The 19070-nt window shown below is 40.9% G+C and overlaps 1 protein-coding gene across 1 annotated transcript in view; it reads right to left on the bottom strand.

Moving 5' to 3' along the window:
- Window positions 1-19070, bottom strand: part of ITFG1 (integrin alpha FG-GAP repeat containing 1) — a 214740-nt gene that overhangs the window by 114598 nt on the left and 81072 nt on the right. The window contains exons 9-10 of the mRNA XM_029911788.1: window positions 10823-10917; window positions 4301-4461 (exon numbers count right to left, since the gene is read on the bottom strand). Coding sequence (XP_029767648.1) covers window positions 4301-4461; window positions 10823-10917 — 256 coding nt within the window. The remainder of the gene's footprint in view (window positions 1-4300; window positions 4462-10822; window positions 10918-19070) is intronic.

Raw genomic sequence — 19070 nt, 5'->3', positions numbered from 1 at the left:
CATTTGTATGCTCAACTTTCATGATAAAGAGACTGCACTACTTGTATTAGGTTAATTGAAAAAATACTATTTCTTTTGTTTTTTTACAGTGCAAATACTTGTAATCAAAATAAATATAAAGTGAGCACTTCACACTTTGTATTCTGTGTTGTAATTGAAATCAATATATTTGAAAATGCAGAAAACATCCAAAATATTTAAATAAATGATATTCTATTATTGTTTAACAGTGCAATTAATTGCACGATTAATTGTGATTAATTTGTTTAATCGCTTGACACTCCTAACTATATTGCAATACAAAAGAAATATGGTTACTAAGAAGATATAAAAATGTCCATAATAAACAAAAAACAGTTTATTTTTTCCATAGATTTCAGATTCATTTTTATCTTCACTGACAATAAAAAGCCTAATACAGGAGAAAATGTCTTTCCTGCAAGTCTGTTGCCATTGGAGACTGGGTGTCAATACTGCCTTTTCAACAGAGCCTCAGGGGATCTGTGGTAAGGAAATGGGTATTACCTTTCCTCTGCAGGAAAAATATGTTGCTATATTTTAATTAACTTCACTTAGAATCATAGAATATCAGGGTTGGAAGGGACCTCAGGAGGTCATCTAGTCCAACCCCCTGCTCAAAGCAGGACCAATTCCCAACTAAATCATCCCAGCCTGTCAATCCTGACCTTAAAAACCTCTAAGGAAGGAGATTCCACCACCTCCCTAGGTAACCCATTCCAGTGCTTCACCACCCTCCTAGTGAAAAAGTTTTTCCTAATATCCAACCTAAACCTCCCCAACTGCAACCGAGACCATTACTCCTTGTTCTGTCATCAGGTACCACTGAGAACAGTCTAGATCCATCCTCTTACTGATTTGCATTAGACAGTAACAAATGCTATATTACACTACAGCATATTACACTATGGCATTAAGGTAAAATTCATTCTAGCCTACTACATGAAAATATTGCATGCAAATTATGTCTTTACAATATTTTAGTTACCCTATGCTTATAAAATGTACTTTAAAATTTAATTACACATAGGTTAATATAATGGAAGAGCATCAGCACTATTTGAGTCATGGTCTAAGGGCCTGATCCTCTAACCTTTATGCTAAAAATCGGCCTGAGGCAGACACAGAATTTTCCTGGCATGGCATGGAAAATTTACATACAAATGCTTTAAATTCGGCAAAGTTATAAGCAATTGAAAAGTAGAGTTGAACTAAATTTTTCCAGTGAAACTTTTTTTTGCCAAAACAATATAGATTTGGGCCTACCAAAAACATTAAGCAAATCCATGCCTAATTCACTGAACTGTTTCAGTAAAATAAATACACTTAACAATTTCCAAAAAAATTGCAATGTGTTCTTGACATTTTTGAAATTAAAATTTTTTAATATGAAATTACTTTTCATTTTGAAATTTACTTCATTATATTTTTAATAAAAGGTAAATCTCAAAAAAGAAATGAAGTGTTTCATTTTTGGTGAATCAAAACATTTGGTTTGACCAGAAATGAATTTCCCCCCCGACTTTTGATAAGGACAGTTAATGAAGAAAGCAGAAAAATGAAGTATTCACACAGCTATATTTAAAACAAGGTCTTAAAATGGAAGTCAGGAAGCCACACTGCCAAATCCACCTATAATTATGATTATAATTGAGTACCCTTTGAAATTACTATTGGTGGGCACTACTTTCGAATATGGTGGACAATAAAATGGGAGGATTTTTTAAATTTGCACGACTTGCAAGTACTAGTATCCTACTGGTCCTTACAGCAGGCTGACAGGATACTAAATATAGTTTTACATGATAGACCTTTAATCACAAGCATTTTAAAAAATTCCTTTTAATATGGATTAGATTTCATGACTATCTCAGTAATCTGAGTTTATGGAGCTTTTAAAATGAGGATTGTAGGGATTTTTGAAAGTATTACAGGGACTTTGAGATGCTTTTTTCTTTTCTGGTACTATGATAGCACAGAGGACTAAGCAACAGAGTGTGTGTGTGATATTACAGACATGTTTTAGAAAGTGATGACAGTAGATGTATTGGGAAAGCAGTTTGAGAAGGAAGGATTTTTGTATCACCTGTTTGAAGTGCTTGAAGAGATGGACTGTACGAGGATAATGGAAACTAACACAGTTGTCTGTGTGAATGGAGCATTTGGGGGTCTCTTTCTGGCTGTATACCTGAACCTACTTTATGCTGTAAAGAGCTACTGAGTGTGTGGAATTGATTCTTGCTTCCTGTTTCTCTCTAACCTTTTTGTTGTGTGATAACGCACAGTAATTAGGTAAAATTATGTGTTTTATGTATTAAAACTTACTATTAAATCCTAAAGCACATATATGCAAGAAGTACATATGTATGAAGTACAACATTTACATTAGAACATAAGTGACTGGGCATAATGTCTTCTGGAGTAGTGTGTGCCAGCTCTGGTTTCTTCAGCTGGTGCAGGCTATTAAAATCCAGAGAAATGGGCTCTTCTAAATACTACTATTCTGCATGCTGCTATGGCTTTGTGGGTCATATTGGGACAGCATTATTGTGACAAAAAACTGGAGATGCTGAGCAGAGAAGTGTGTGACAACCACAATAAAATGTATTTACAGTTTTTTGCATAAAAATTAAATGGATCAACAATTGCTCCCTACAGGGGAGGCGCACACTGACTACCTGAATGGAAAAGGGCTTTGTCAATTTATTATTATCAGTGTCAAAAAAGAAACAGAGAAGATTCAAAATACAGATCTAAGGAGAACCAGAAGGAATATTTTCCAACCAAAGGCCAGTTCATCTCCCAAAATTCCAAGCAGATGAAGATATGAAAGGGAACTGCTGGTTGTCTGAGGAAGCAATCAGTGAAGTTGGCTCAAAGGCCTTCAGAGAGGCTTTCACAGATCTGCACTGAAATCTAACAGTATTGAATAGTGCTGTAGTTTCCCCTTGACCAGAATATGGAGGAAATAGCCAAATGAAGAAATAAATATGAGCAACTTGCCGATACAAGTAATGGAGTCTTAAGACTGTGGAAAGATATTTTGTTACAGCACTAGACTCCCCACAGCCAACGCACGTAGGGCTGGGTAAAGGGCAAAGAAATTTGTGTGGGACACTCTCCTCCACTCCCCCAGTATGGGGACTAAGAGCTATGTGCTGACATCAGAAAAATTAACTTCTCCATCATGGTGCCTGTAGCACTCCTTGGGGAAAGAATAAACGGAGAAATGGGGTTGGGAGGAAGGAAAGAGGAGAGAAGCCATATTTGGGATAAAGAACAAATGGGGAAGAGATTGAAAGGAGAAAGAAAACAAAAAGAGAAAAATGACAAAGTGATTGAGGAACAGAGAAGGGAGTAAAAGAAAATATGGAAATGAAGGGAAGATGGGGAAAATAAGATAGTGAAGATTCACCTTATCTAAATCTAACTGTAAGTGTCTTGGAAAGAAAGGAAAGATGAAAGAAAAGGAAATTACTAGGTTGTGAGATGGATTCAATATACAGAACAAGGACAAAGACATCAAACTTCAGCACTGACAGAAACAAATGGAAGAAAGAAACCAGACTGCTGAACTTTGGAGACTGGAAAATGAGCTGAGCTTTCCACAAGTCATAATGGAGAGTGAACTCCTATTTAAATCACTGTTCAGGTGCTCACTGAGAACTGAGGATCAGGCAGGTGAAGGAGATTCCAATGTGAGCAATTCATCAGAATGAAGCGGTACCAGTTCAAGAAAAACTTGTAGATATTCAAAAAAATAAACAAATTCACACTCCCAGAGTTTCCCAGTTCCCAGCTCTGCCCCTGCACCGAATTATTTCCCCCGTTAAACAAAAAATAATTGTATTGCATTTGAGAGCCCCTCTATTAACGTTAATTAAGCTTGGAACATACACAACTATTGGCAATATAACAGATGCCTCTAAATCAATTGCTTCTCCGAAGGTAAAAGATCTCCTGGTGATCTAGAACGCTGAAGCAAGAAGCCCCTTTTCCCCTCTTAACTTCCCTGTGCACTTGTGCATGTTGAGCCACAATCTGGCCCTATGCTATTACGTATTTTACAATTTTCATGCAAAATTTAAACCCTTTAAGAAGGAAAATGCTTAGTAAATATAAAATTAACTATTCATTTTGTAAAGAAGAGTGAGATAATCTAACACTAAAACAATTTCATACACATTATTCTAATCAATGGTGTAATTCTTAAATTGCATGAACTGATATTTCGATATATGTTTCGATAGTGTTTTTACTTTTAGCTTCATACATACTGTACCTTCCAGAAGTATTCATTAGTATAGCAAGAGCATCTGGGTAGCCATCCATATTGTAATCTCCAATGTGAAGAGTAATTGGAACTGAGGATTGATTGTTTTTATACGGCACAAAACCCCAGAGTGTGTCCTTATTTCTGAAGTCCTGTAACACTGGTATCCACTGAAAAAGTAACAAATAACTGGAGTTAGAGGTATATGTTTTATTTGCTAAAAGTATTTGATGTTACTAAACAGATTGTCATTTCACATCTATTACTGTTTTGTAGCTCTTTTCACCAAGGAATTCAAAACTCTCTGAACATTCCCGTAAGGGCGGTAATTAATACATAAGGATTACTTTATCTGCCTCTGTAGTGGAACAAGATAGCTGTTCAGCCTTATGAGGTAGGTGTGTGCCATTCTAGGTGTGTGCGCGCCCACGTGAACAGTCATCGGAGATTTTTTGCCTTAGCGGTATCCATAGGTTTGGCTGTGGCGCTCCTTGAGTGATGCACTTATGCATCAGTATATTAGGCGCTGCCGGTCCTACACCCTCTCAGCTCCTTCTTGCCGGCAACTCAGACAGAGGGGCAGGAGAATGGGTAATGGAATGGACATGAGCAACACATCTCAAAGAACAACAGTTACGAAAAGATAGGTAACCATTTTTTCATCTTCGAGTGCTTGCTCGTGTCGAGTCCATTCTAGGTGACTCACAAGCAGTATCCTTGGAGGTGGGCTCGGAGTTCATGGTCTTGCGGCTTGCAACAACCATCACGGGTGGTAAGAAGGAACTGAGAGGGCGTAGGGCCGGTGGTGCCTAATATACCAACGCATAAGCGCAGCACTCAAGGGTCGCCACAGCCGACCCTAGAGATACCGCTAAGGCAAAACAATTTCTGATGACTCTGCACGTGAGCGCGCACAAAGCTAGAATGGAACTGACATGGGCAAGAACTTGAAGAAGAAATATAATTCCACTATCTGGTATGAAGCCAAGTCACCATGGCTAACAACCATACTCTAGTGAAAAGTTCCATGGGAGCTTTAATGTTCATAAGTCATTTTACCCTTCATTTGAAAGATTGCACTTCCAGCAGAACAAAAGAATAGCACCCTAATGGAGCTTTAGCACCACTTCCTGCAGCACACAGGTGTTTCTTAAAGGTCTCTCATCCTGGCTTTCCTAATGTAGTGAGTCATGATGAGGTAAGTGCATAAAAGAGCAGTTGGCTGAAGGCCATAAATTAGATTGTTGCTCTTAAAATATTGGGCCAGAACCTGGTCCCCCACTTTGCCCTTTTACAACATCCCAAAAACTCAAAGGGACTGGTCTCATCAATTGAAAATTTCCCTGGTGTTGGGGAATCACAGGTATTGTAGAGCCTGTACAGTATAGTTGACATCACTTCACTCTTGCAACGCATGCTGTAGAGCAATGGTCACCAACCTTTTTATGCACAAGATCACTTTTTGAATTCAAGATCAACGCAGGATCTACCCTGCCCCTTCATCTAGGCCCCACACCACTCCCTCCATTCCCCACCCCGTCACTCGCTCTCCCCCACCCTCACTCACTGTCACCAGGCTGGGGCAGGAGGCTGGGGTGCGGGAAAGGGTGCAGGCTCTGGGCTGGGGCCGAGGGGTTCGGAGTGTGGGAGGGACTCCGAGTTGAGCCTGGGGTAGGGGGTTGGGGTGCAGGAGTGAGGGGTGCAAGCTCTGGGAGGGAGTTTGGGTGCAGGGGTCATATGGTCACACTGCACCTAATCTCATAGAATCCACTGGACATTTCATGAGTTTTACTGTTTGTTGCTTTCATTTGTGGTTTATAGATCCAAAATCATTCAGGGATTATCACAAGTCAGTGTAATATTCTCAGCTGTGGCTGAGTCTGGGGAAGGGGGTTGAGGTGCAGGAGCAACGGGTGCAAGCTCTGGGAAGGTGTTTGAGTACAGGAGGGGCTCCAGGCTGGGGCAGTGTATTGGGGTGCAGGAGAGGGTGAGGGGTGTGGGCTCTGGGAGGGAGTTTGGGTGCAGGAGGGGGCTCCGGCCTGGGGCAGGGGTGCAGGAGGGGGTGCGAAGTGCAGACTCTGCCTGCCTGCCCTGACCCCATGCCAATCCCGGAAGCGGCTGGCTGCTGGCATGTCTCTGCGGCCCTTTGGTGAAAGAGAGGCAGCGGGTCTCTGTGCACTGCCTGCGCCCACAAGTGCCGCCCCTGCAGCTCCCATTGGCCGGTTCCTGGCCAATGGGAGCTACGGGGATGGTGCTGGGGGCGGGGGCAGCACGGGAAGCAGTGTGGGGCTGGGGCAGGCAGGCAGCCTGCCTGAGTCCCGCTGCACCGCTGGACTTTTAGCAGCCCAGAGATTGTGATCGACTGGCAGAGGCTCCAGGATCGACGGGTTGGTGACCACTGCTGGAGAGATTGTGCTCAAAGTGTGGCTAAGAGAAGGAAGTGTAAAAGGAGTTCTGTTGCATGCCAGTTATTCCTTGATGCTGGAATGGTTCCTTGGGGCTGAAATCAGACAGACACAAATTTCAGCAGTCCTAAAGTTATTCAAATTTGCACTGGAGCCAAAGGAGTTCTAAGACTGGGAGGAAGCATAAAAGGGATAGATGTTTTTGTCTTGCCACCAGCACAACTCAAGAAGGCCGATGGATTAGACCTATGGTCTGAAATACTGTTTTGTTGTTTTGTTATTGATTCTGAATAGAAAATGTTTGCACATGCTATTTACCAAATTTGTGCTATCATGAAGATATACAAAACTATTTATGATTGCCTAAAGAAAAGGGTGAAAAAAAAAATGGAAATCAATAAGTAGATTTCTCTGGTTTCTTTTTCAAAAATTGGTTAGCTTCCATATACACATTTGTTTTGATAAATATTTTTTTGGTTATTGTAAGCAGCTAGACTTTTGAAAAGTCTAGGACAATGTATCTGAAAATGAGAAATAGACAGCGTTAACAGACGATGTAATTCTCTTAAAGGAATTACATGTGTACACCAAAGGAATAACAGATTCCCTAACATTAATTTGTCAGACAGAAAATATGCAGGTACTAGGGTGCAAAATAGTATCTTAAAAAACCACTGTTCAAGTCAGAACAATGAAGACTAATACAATTTTTACGTCACATGGCATCATTCACTCATATAACCTTTATGGCAAAAAACCAAGTTTCCATAGCTGTGAAAGACCTATCATATACATTTTCTCATATCTGATGTGATTTTAGAGAAACTAAGCCATTTATACTCATTATAGCATCTCATTGAAAAGAAACTGCTAGGAGGAAACATGAATTATTATTCTGTTTTCAGCCCCACAGGAATATTACTTCATAAACAGTAGCCTTATAAACTGCAGGCTCTGCTTCCACTGGGTGCATATATTCTAAATTACGGAACACAAAAACGTAAAGTACTTTTATACAAGTCAATAAAATTAGCCTATTGTTTTCTTCTGCCAATGATGACACAGCAGATTATTATTACTCTCGTTATTTGCTATTTTAGCAGAAAATGGCCTAAGGGTTTTTGGTGATTATTTTATTACTGTAAGACTGACATGCAGATTGATTGATGTAATGAGGACATTACAATGCTACTGAAAACCTTCCGATTCTATGATTTCTGTTTACAATGTAGGAAAAAAATAGAAAGCCTCAAAAAAGGAATGAGTATGCCTTAAAAACAAAATAAAACGCAAAATATTATGAGACAGATAATAAAAGAGACTTATTTTTTCAATTCCTTTGTTAATTTCCACCATATGGCATCATTGGCACCACATTGTCCTAAAACAATTATACATTCAAACATTTTCAGTCCTGTATTTTATACAATGTATTTACATTTTACATGCTTTAGTTTAATTTATTCTAGGCAATTCATAAAATTTAACTCTCAAACTAAGTGTGTATATTACATATTTTAAAGGAGTAAACAGGACAGTGAGGAGTCTGGTGGCACCTTAAAGACTAACAGATTTACTTGGGCATAAGCTTTCGTGGGTAAAAAAACCCATTTCTTCGACTCCGTGCATCTGAAGAAGTGGGTTTTTTACCCACGAAAGCCCAATAAATCTGTTAGTCTTTAAGGTGCCAACGGACTCCTCGTTGTTTTTGTGGATACAGACTAACACGGCTACCCCCTGATACTTAACAGGACAGTGGTTTATTCTAAGAAAGAAAATGGATTTACTTATAAGGAATGCTCTGTTTTCCTATTTATGAGCAACTATTACTGGCAAAACATCTATGCTAGATGACAAAACTGAACAGAAAGATTTGAAAATAATAAAAATTCCAACCACATTTTTTTTTGGTCATCCCTGTTTTCATGACCACTTTACATAATTAAAAAATAATACCTAGGGTACAATTTCAAAAGGTGTCTTTGTGACTTTGTAACTTAAGGGTAGAGCTATTGAAACACAGGATTTCTGTTTTGTGAGAAATCTGAGTTGTTTGGTTGGTTGTTCTGTTTTGGAACTCAACAAAATATTTAAAAATTTTCATGACCTGGAATCCCTTCAAAAATTCATTTTGCAAACACACTGTTTCTGGACCAAAATATGTTCCCTGGGCTCAGGGCCGGTTCCAGCGTTTTTGCCGCCCCAAGCAGCGGGGAGGGCGGGGGGGAGGAAGCTGTGATCGGCAGCACTTCAGCGGCAGCTCTACCCCGCCACCTCATTCTTCGGCGGCAGGTCCTTCCCTCAGAGAGGGACTGAGGGACCCACCACCAAAGAGCCGGACGTGCCACCCCTTTCCGTTGGCCGCCCCAAGCACCTGCTTGCTGCGCTGTTGCCTGGAGCCGGCCCCACCTGGGCTAGGAGCGGCTGACCGAGATTGACATTCTTGTCAGTTTCACCACTACTATTAGTTACCTAGACAAACAACACAGGGAGCCAGATGGCCCAGGAGACTTGAAGCCTTGGGGTCTCTGGCCCTGGAAACCCATCTCAGGACCTCCTGGCTCCCAGCTCCATGGTAATAATCCTGAAAGCTCTGAGTGTCCCCCAGGTTTCTAGAGTCCCTGCTTCCAGGCACCATAGAGACAGGCATCTAGGTTCCGAGAGCGAGGTCTCCTAGGGTTTCTGGAATTATCAGGATCCGGTCTGCACAGAAGCCCTAGCATGGGGTTGTGGGTGGGGCTAGTCCAGAACTGCAGACCCTGGATGCCTGGGTCCATGTCTCCAGGGCAGTTCACATGGCCAGGCTCCCCTGTTGAGCTGCCAGGGAACCAGGAAAGTTTGTTGAACCCGACTGGCTTTTGTAAGAAATTTCAGGTTCAACAAACGCGCATTTTCCAACAGCTCTACTTTGGCACCTAAATCCCATTTCCAAAAGTGACATAGGATCCTAACGCTCCTTGATTTTCAATAAGACTTTGGCTCCTAAGAGCCCAAATCGCTTTTGATAATGGGACTTAGATACAGAATTGGTCACCCCATCTCAAAAATGTTACTGCAGAATTGCAGGGGGTGCAGTGTAAAAATGCACATCTATGATTAAAAGCCATTGTTCAGATGTGTAAATGGTGCAAAACATGAAAATTTAGTCCCAAATATTTTGCTACTTGTGATAAATGTAAAAACTGACATATCCTTTAAAAACTGATTATTTAAATAGGATACCTCAAATATTTCATTCTTTTCTGTATAGTCTATGCTAATGAATATTTTACATTAAAACAACTCATTTATTTAATGGGCATAAGAGATTAAATACTCATTTATGAATTCGGCCTGAATTTTCCAATTTTTCAACCAAAAACTGGTCTTTAAAAAGCACCATTGCTACTACATTGCTCAGTTCAGGCATCATTTTGAGTGGGTGGTATGACACTGGTAATCAAGTGTCACCTCTGGCCAAGGCTGTAGGCATTAGCTAAGAACTGACAGACTCATAGCTGGAAACCAAACCAGCTCCCCTGTATGTTAGTTTTGTACAAAATAGGCATTCGTCTTATAAGAATGTATTTAGTGTTTAGACTGAAATTTTGTAAGTTGCTGCATGCATTAATCTCACTTGTAATGTCTGTATTCCATGCTATACGGAAATACATATGTTTTGCTTTATAACTTTGAAAATGTTTGTTCTGATGTTGTGAATCCAGACACAGGAATTGTTCCCCCCCCCCCTGCCCATCCAGGAGGATTAGCATAAAGTAAGTGGGCCATTATAAGACAAAAGCTTTGTTACTTGCCCCATCTACCCACGGAGAAGTACATGCAGAAGGCCTCACCATTTTATCAAAGATATCAATTATATTTTTTTCAAATATTTTTTCTTTTTCACTAAGAAATAAAGATGTCCATGGTAAACAGTTTTCCTTTCCTTCCCCCTTTAAAGATCTATAGATTGTATTCTATCAAGAACACAACTTCTAACCAATTATTAAAGAAAAAACATTTCTTCCCTTCATTACAAGCTAATGCTGCAGGAAATTTGTTTTGGATTTCTTCTGGGTTGTGTTTCTTATTCCCTACATTAAATATGGTATTCAATTTTATCTCTGCAAATGGAAGCTCAGCATACCTGATTGAGTCCTGGTTTAGATAAGTAGATGGCACTTTTATGACAAGTTACATCAGCACAGGCTGGCAGTAAATGCTCAGTTTGCCCATCCCCATCTGCCAAAAAAGAGAAAAAACAACTTTATCAGCTCATTAATATTTGCAAAATCCACTGTTCTTCTAGCAGAACATTAAATTAACTGTGCATATATAATAGCCTGTATAAATCTTGATAAAACATAAAAATTAGACAAGTGTCAAGAAAAATTAGAATTTTTGAAATACTTAATCTTGTCAACATGTCATCTAGTTTGACTTTTGTTTGAAACTGCAAGTGCATTTCTCTTTGTTAAAGAAATTTAATTTTGATCCATTATGCAGAAAAGTTCCAGTTTCAAATCTTAAGTGTAAAAATACATTTCAACAGAATGAAAAAAGAGTTATTGACATTGTCCTCATAGTTTGCCTTTGAGAATGGCTAGTTTTTACAGCAGTCCATCTTTACAAAGAATGCATTTCATTTTTGAAGTGATTTCTGCTGTGAGTGAAGCACTGGATAGACAGACATGCAAAAGTGTGTGTCTACAGACACCTACATTTCGGGTAAAAAAATAAAACAGTACTCAAGTTACGTCGTTACAACAGATTTTGCTGCTCTTGGCTTCTTGCACAAGGTAAGTCTGAATTCATATAGTTCACAAATCTTCAAGAATGTCACTTTTAGCACATTTGTCCCATACATTTCCAAGCACTCAAAAGTAAAATCATCTCCAATTTACATATTTAAATGAGGATTATATAACTGCCCTATGAAAGTTACCATGAGATCTAGGCTAAATTGAGTGAACAGTTGAGCATGTAAATGTGTGTAGAGAACTCCAGATAGCAATCTTGCAGACTTAGCCCTGGTCTACACTACAGGGTTAGGTCGAATTTAGCCACATTAGGTCAATTTTATAATGAATGAGTCTACACAAGCAACCCCGTTCCGTCGACCTAAAGGGCTCTTAAAATTGACTTCTATACTCCTCTCCGGCAAGGGGAGTAGCGCTAAAATCGACCTTGCTGGGTCGAATTTGGGGTAGTGTGGACGCAAATCGACATTATTGGTCTCCGGGAGCTATCCCAGAGTTCTCCAACGTGACCGCTCTGGACAGCACTTTCAACTCCGATGCACTAGCCAGGTACACAGGAAAAGCCCTGGAAAATTTGGAATTTCATTTCCTGTTTGGTCAGCGTGGCGAGCTCAGCAGCACAGGTGACCATGCAGTCCCCCCAGAATCACAAACGAGCTCCAGCATGGAGCGAACGGGAGACACTGGATCTGATTGCTGTATGGGGAGAAGAATCTGTGCAGGCAGAACTCCGATCAAAAAGAAGAATGCTTATATATATATATATATAAGCATTCTTCTTTTTGATATATATATATATATATATGCCAAAATCGCACAGGGCATGATGGACAGAAGCTACAACAGGGACACACAGCAGTGCCACATGGAAGTCAAGGAGCTCAGGCAAGCCTACCAAAAGACAAAGGAGGCAAATGGTCACTCTAGGTCAGAGCCCCATACATGCTGCTTCTATGATCAGCTGCCTGGCATTCTAGGGGGGGACCCTACCACTACCCCATCACTGTCCGGGGACACCTGCGAGGGGAGGGTCTCATGCAACATGGAGGAGGATTTTGTGGATGAGGAGAATACACAGCAGGCAAGCGGTGAATCTGTTCTCCCAGGCAGTCAGGACCTTTTCATCACCCTGGAGCCAATACCTTCCCAAGGTGGGATCCCCAACCCTGAAGGCGAAGAAGGCCCCTCTGGTGAGTGCACATGTGTAACTACAGTACAGGGTTTAAAAGCAATAGTGCTTAATGTTTGATTTGCCCTGAAGTCTTGGGATGCATTGGCTGACAGTACAGCTACTGGAAAAGTCTGTTAACGTGTCTGGGGATGGAGCGGTAATCCTCCAGGGACATCTCCATGAAGCTCTCCTGGAGGTACTCTGAAAGCCTTTGCAGAAGGTTTCTGGGGAGGGCTGCCCTATTTCGTCCTCCACGGTAGGACACTTTACCACGCCAAGCCAGTAGCAAGTAGTCTGGAATCACTGCAGCACAAAGCATGGCAGCGAATGGTCCTGGGTTTTGGTCGCATTCAAGCAACATTCGGTCTATATCTTCCTGTGTTAGCCTCAGGAGAGTGATATCATTCATGGTCACCTGGTTGAAATAAGGAAATTTTTGTAAGGGAACAGTAAAAGGACCCCATTCATGCTGGGCTGTTTGCACTTGGCTAAAAGGGATCATCCCTGAGAATAGCCACGCGGCAGGGGGAGGGGTGAAGGGATCGTTCCAAATAGCCACACGGAGGGGTGGGAGAAAGTGTGTGCTGCACATCCACCTGAAAACCGCAGCCCCTCCTTTTAAATGGCAAACACAATCGGCATTGCTTGCTATGGGAAAGGAGGGCGCTGCAGTTTGAAAACATTCCCACATGTTATCAAGGCATTAGAAGCCAAACCTGTGTACCCTTTGGCTTACCCTGGGAGCCTGGAAACCAAATTCTGTTGCCCAGCCATGTGTGATGTGTCACCATACCGGCAGACGCTCAATATAAAAGGCAAAATGTGACCTTGTACCTAAAGCACATGTGCTGTCTGCTGTGAATTGCTTGATTCACTGTGAAAGAGTCTCCCTTTTGTTCTCAGAAATGTATCATCTTAAATTTTACTCTCTCTTTTTATCCCCCCGCAGGTGCAAATGTTTCTATGCTCCCCCTATCATCTCCGTCCCTGAGGTTATCGCAGATTAGAAGGCAAAAAAAACCGCACTCGCGATGACATGTTTTCTGAGCTAATGCAGTACTCCTGCACTGATAGGGCACAGCTGACTGCATGGATGCATTCATTAGTAGAGTCCAGGAAAGCATTAAGTGAGCGCAATGAGAAGAGACAGGATGTAATGCTGAGGCTAATGGAGGAGCAAACGGACATGCTCAGGCATCTGGTGGAGCTACAGGAAAGCCAACAAGAGCACAGACCGCTGCTGCATCCACTGTACAACTGCCTGCCCTCCTCCCCAAGTTCCATATCCGCCTCACCCAGACGCCCAAGAACATGGGGTGGGGGGAGGCTCCGGGCACCGAGCCACTGCACGCCAGAGGATGACCCAAGCAACAGAAGGCTGTCATTCAAAACAGTTTTGATTTGTAGTGTGGCTACAATAAGCAATGTGGCCTTGTCGTTCCCTCCTCTCCCACCCCACCTGGGATACCTTATCAGTTATCTCCCTTTTTTTTTTAATTAATAAAGAAAGAATGCATGGTTTCAAAACAATAGTGACTTTATTTCCTTTGCCACCTGTGATCAAAGGGGAGAGGGTGATTGGCTTACAGGGAGTTAAAAATCAACAAAGGGGGCGGGTTTGCATCAAGGAGAAATACACACAACTGTCACACCGTAGCCTGGCCAGTCATGAAACTTGTTTTCAAAGCCTCTCTGATGCGCAGCGCGCCTACATGTGCTCTTCTAATCGCCCTGGTGTCTGACTGTTCAAAACTGGCAGCCAGGTGATTTGCCTCAACCTCCCACCCTGCCATAAACGTTCCCCCCTTACTCTCACAGAAATTATGGAGCACACAGCAAGCAGTAATAACAATGGGAATATTGGTTGCGCTGAGGTCTAACCTAGTCAACAAACAGCACCAACGAGCTTTTAAACATCTAAAGGCACATTCTACCACCATTCTGCACTTGCTCAGCCTATAGTTGAACTGCTCCTTACTACTGTCCAGGCTGCCTGTGTATGGCTTCATGAGCCATGGGAGAAAGGGGTAAGCAGGGTTTCCAAGGATAACTATTGGCATTTCAACATCCCCAACAGTAATTTTCTGGTCTGGGAAGTAAGTCCCTTCTTGCAGCTGCTCAAACAGCCCGGAGTTCCTAAAGATGCGAGCGTCATTCGCCTTTCCCGGCCATCCCACGTTGATGTCGGTGAAACATCCCTTGTGATCCACCAGTGCTTTCACCACCATTGAGAAGTACCCCTTGAGGGTTATGTACTGGTTGGCAAGGTGGTCCGGTGCCAAGATAGGGATATGCGTTCTATCGCCCCACCACAGTTAGGGAAACTCATTGCAGCAAAGCCATCCACTATGACCTGCACATTTCCGAGAGTCACTACCCTTGATAGCAGAACGTCGGTGACTGCACTGGCTACTTGAATCACAGCAGTCCCCACAGTAGATCTGCCCATTCCATATTGATTCCCGACTGACCGGTACCTGTCTGGCGTTGCAAACTTCCACAGGGCTATCGCCACTTGCTTCTCAACTGTCAGGGCAGCTCTCATCTTGGTATTCCTGTGCTTCAGGGTGGGGGAAAGCAACTCACAGAGTTCCAGGAAAGTGGCCTTAGGCATGCGAAAGTTTTGCAGCCACTGGGAATCATCCCATACCTGCAACACTATGTGGTCCCACCAGTCTGTGCTTGTTTGCTGGGCCCAGAATCGGCATTCCACTGTATCAACCAGCCCCGCCATGACGTCCCAATTGCAGCCCATGCTTTCAGGAACGTCTGTGTCCATGTCCTCATCACAATCGTCCTCGTTCTGCCGTCTCTTAGCCAGGTTCTGCACATACTGCAGTATAATGCGTGAGGTGTTTACAATGCTCGCAACAGCAGCGGTGAGCTGAATGGGCTCCATACTTGCCATGCTATGGCGTCCGCACAGGTAACCCAGGCAAAAAGGTGTAAAATGATTGTCTGCAGTTGCTTTCAGGGAGAGAGGGAGGGAGGGGAGAGTGACAACATGAACCCAAAACCACCCACAACAATGTTTTTGCCCCATCAGGGATTGGGAGCTTAACCCAGAATTCCAATGGGCAGCAGAGACTGCAGGAACTGTGGGATAGCTTCCCACAGGGCACCGCTCCGTGAGTCGATGCTAGCCACGGTAGTGAGGACGCACTCCGTCGACTTAATGCGCTTAGTGGGAACATACATAATCGACTGTATAAAATCGACTTCTATAAACTTGTCCTAATTTCGGAGTGTAGACATACCCTTACAAGATAGAAACATTATAGAGGCATACAGAATACTTCCTGAGACCTGGCAGAATGAGCTGTAAGACCATAGAGCATGAATATCCAACTAACGGAACACATCTCAATGCACAGCCTAATTCACGTAGACAAATGCTTTCTGCTGATCTTCAAAAGATTACTGACTTCCAGATGCCCTAGCCCTATCCAAATAAAAACTTAAAGCACATAGTAAAATACACCTCTACCCCGATATAACGCTGTCCTTGGGAGCCAAAAAATCTTACCGCGTTATAGGTGAAACTGCGTTATATCGAACTTGTTTTGATCCGCCGGAGTGCGCAGCTCCGCCCCCCTGGAGCGCTGCTTTACCACGTTATATCCGAATTCATGTTATATCAGGTCGCGTTATAACGGAGTAGAGGTATACCTGTGAAATACTAAAAAATTATCTACAAACTGAAGCCTGATAAATCTCACAATGTTAAAACTTTAAAACAGAATCTAGCTATTTCACTGACCATAAATCAGTATTACTGCAAATCTAATTTAACAGGCATGAAAATAACAATTCCAATAGTTTAACTACATCTCTTTTATTTTGCCTTTACATCTTAAAGATGCATCGATACAAATGGCAGACAATGCTGCAGCCTTTCCATTACGCAATTAAGATTTTTAGCAGGAAAATTACTTTATTTTATTAAGAAAACATTTGATAACAGAATGGCAGTTTGGGGTTGATTTATTTACATTTAAACCTCACCAGCGCCACATTTTAATCATGCACGAAAGATTTATATTTATGTTTTCAAATAAGTAAATGGAGATCTGCATAGTATACCATTCTAGGAAAAAGCAAAACATAACAAAAACATTCCACAATGGCTGTTAATGTTAATTTGGATCAATTTTTCCCAAATGCCACTTTTGTATGGGGGAAAAAAAACAAAAAGTAACAACCCAAAAACCTAATACTTCACTAAAATACAAAATGTATGCATACAAAAAGTCCATCCCAAAACAAAATAAATCCAACTCTCCCACTTCCCCCAAAATCAAACAAAAGGTGTTTTCACATGGACAAGATTAAATATATGTGCAATAATCTATAGGCCACTCAATGTAAACTTCAGTTTGCTTTCATATCGATTCAAGTCCGATATGCTTGTTTTTAACTGTCAGAACATAAATTTTTTAATTATTACTAGACACTAGCCAAAACTAGAACCTCAGTTCTTAATCCCTTTTAGTATTTATGGTTTGGGGGACTAGGAACCATCCGCTGATACATTTTGGTTGTGTGTCAGATTAAAATTTGAAAGTGGTTCCAGTTTGGATACGGTGAAAATTTCATACAATGAGATTTCAATCCAAAACTGAGGAAACCTCAAATTAATCTGAGTTGGAGCCTTAATTCAGTTTGGAGTCCTAACTCTAACCTAAACATTTTCTGGATTTGAAATGCACTACACTCTGGCCCATGTCCTCTTATAATATGGTTGACATTTTAACATGCATGTGAAAGACCAGTCTTAGCCCTTCACAATACCATTGCCCAACCCATGATACAATTTTGATCCTTAGTATTGAGATTCAAATCATCAATACAGATCAAGTTTTACAGAAAAGAATGGGAACACATGAGTTGTAAATGCATACTTATCTCAACTTTTATAAAAATATATTAGGCAGACCTTATGAAACCCAGGAATAATATGAGAAAAATTCAGAAATAATCACTAGCTTTTATGCATCCAATTTCCGAAAACAAACTTCATGGATGAAAAGATATCTTTATAATATCCTGCCCATCTCTGCAAATAGCAGGCACATTTATTAAATCATCTTATCAATCTGATCTCTAAGCACTGTGACTCAAAGTGTGCACTGTCAAGAAAATAATCATTGGGAACACAGCTTTAAACACTTAATGACAGTAGTTCTATGAAAAAAATTACTTGCAGATGAAGTTTTCTAATTAATTATAAATATAAACACTTGCCACTTGAATGGCTCAAATCTTTTCAATTTATCCTAAAGTTAGACTTGAGGGGGAAATAATCATGTTTGAAGTTAGATTATAAACATTACAGTTACTAAAGGAAAGTTATAATCTACTATAAAAAAACCACAATATTACTGTAGCCTAAACATATCATACTCTAAAACAAAAATCACATAGCAAGTGGTTTTCCAAAGAGACCTCCCAGTCACTTTATGAGATTCACTGCTCTGCTGGCATCTAGCATCTCAGTAAATTACACATCTTCATCTAGGTATAGTCCTGTCAACTGAATTATAATGGTGACACTAGGATCTGTGTGGTTTCAGGTCTAACAGCAAAGAAATTGCTGCAGCAGATATGTTAATTTCTTTCCCCCTCAAAACTGTAGCAAATGATAATCATCCAGCATTGACATAAACCCTTTCTCAAAAAAATGGAACCCTGTCAGCTTCATCTGGTAACAGCTTCCATTCCTCATGAACATGATGATCTACCCCATATACATGTTATAATACAATTTTATGTAAACAATTATTTCTAATCTAGATAGGAGTTTGTGCAGCAGGCTGTGTAAAATAAACAAAAAATTACGAAGCCATCTACTGTCTTTTATTTGTAACTGATTCCAAACTTAACATTGGCATGTGTCAGCATTTGAAATGAGAATATACTCACTGACTGTATTTTACTGATTATAGTAGAAGAACTAATGTTAAAATGATATACCTCTAACATGTCTCTGATTTGAAATTATTATGTGTATGCATTTAATACTATCCTTAATTACAGTCACTAGAATTTCTGCAGGATCCTGCCTAATTTCAGTGCATAGGGTGGCTGTTCATAGTGAATCAAACATTTATGTAATATTTACTTTTATCTTCATTGATCAAGATGTTGATTCCCACATCATTCACTGCACATTGTCCAAGCTGTGCACTGAAGATACTCTAAATTTACAGTGCAGGATTTGTAAGTCCTTTGATTTCAATGGATTTACACAATGGTAAATGAAAAGAGAATTTGGTCCAACATGATGCATGGTTCCACAGAAACCCTGCTTTTCTGTAAAGGTATCTTACATGCTTTCCAACCTTTACCCGGAATAAAGCTGGAGACTTGTCGAAATCAGTACATGATCATGTAATTGAAGCCTATATCATAAAGCACAGACACAATGGGCCAGAGTAGAGGTTAAGAGGAGCACAATTAGGTCT

The sequence above is a fragment of the Terrapene carolina genome, unplaced genomic scaffold (assembly GCF_002925995.2).
Source record: "Terrapene carolina triunguis isolate 2854851 unplaced genomic scaffold, T_m_triunguis-2.0 Scaffold130, whole genome shotgun sequence".
Taxonomy (NCBI): domain Eukaryota; kingdom Metazoa; phylum Chordata; order Testudines; family Emydidae; genus Terrapene; species Terrapene triunguis.
This window is presented reverse-complemented; position numbering and strand designations above follow the sequence as displayed.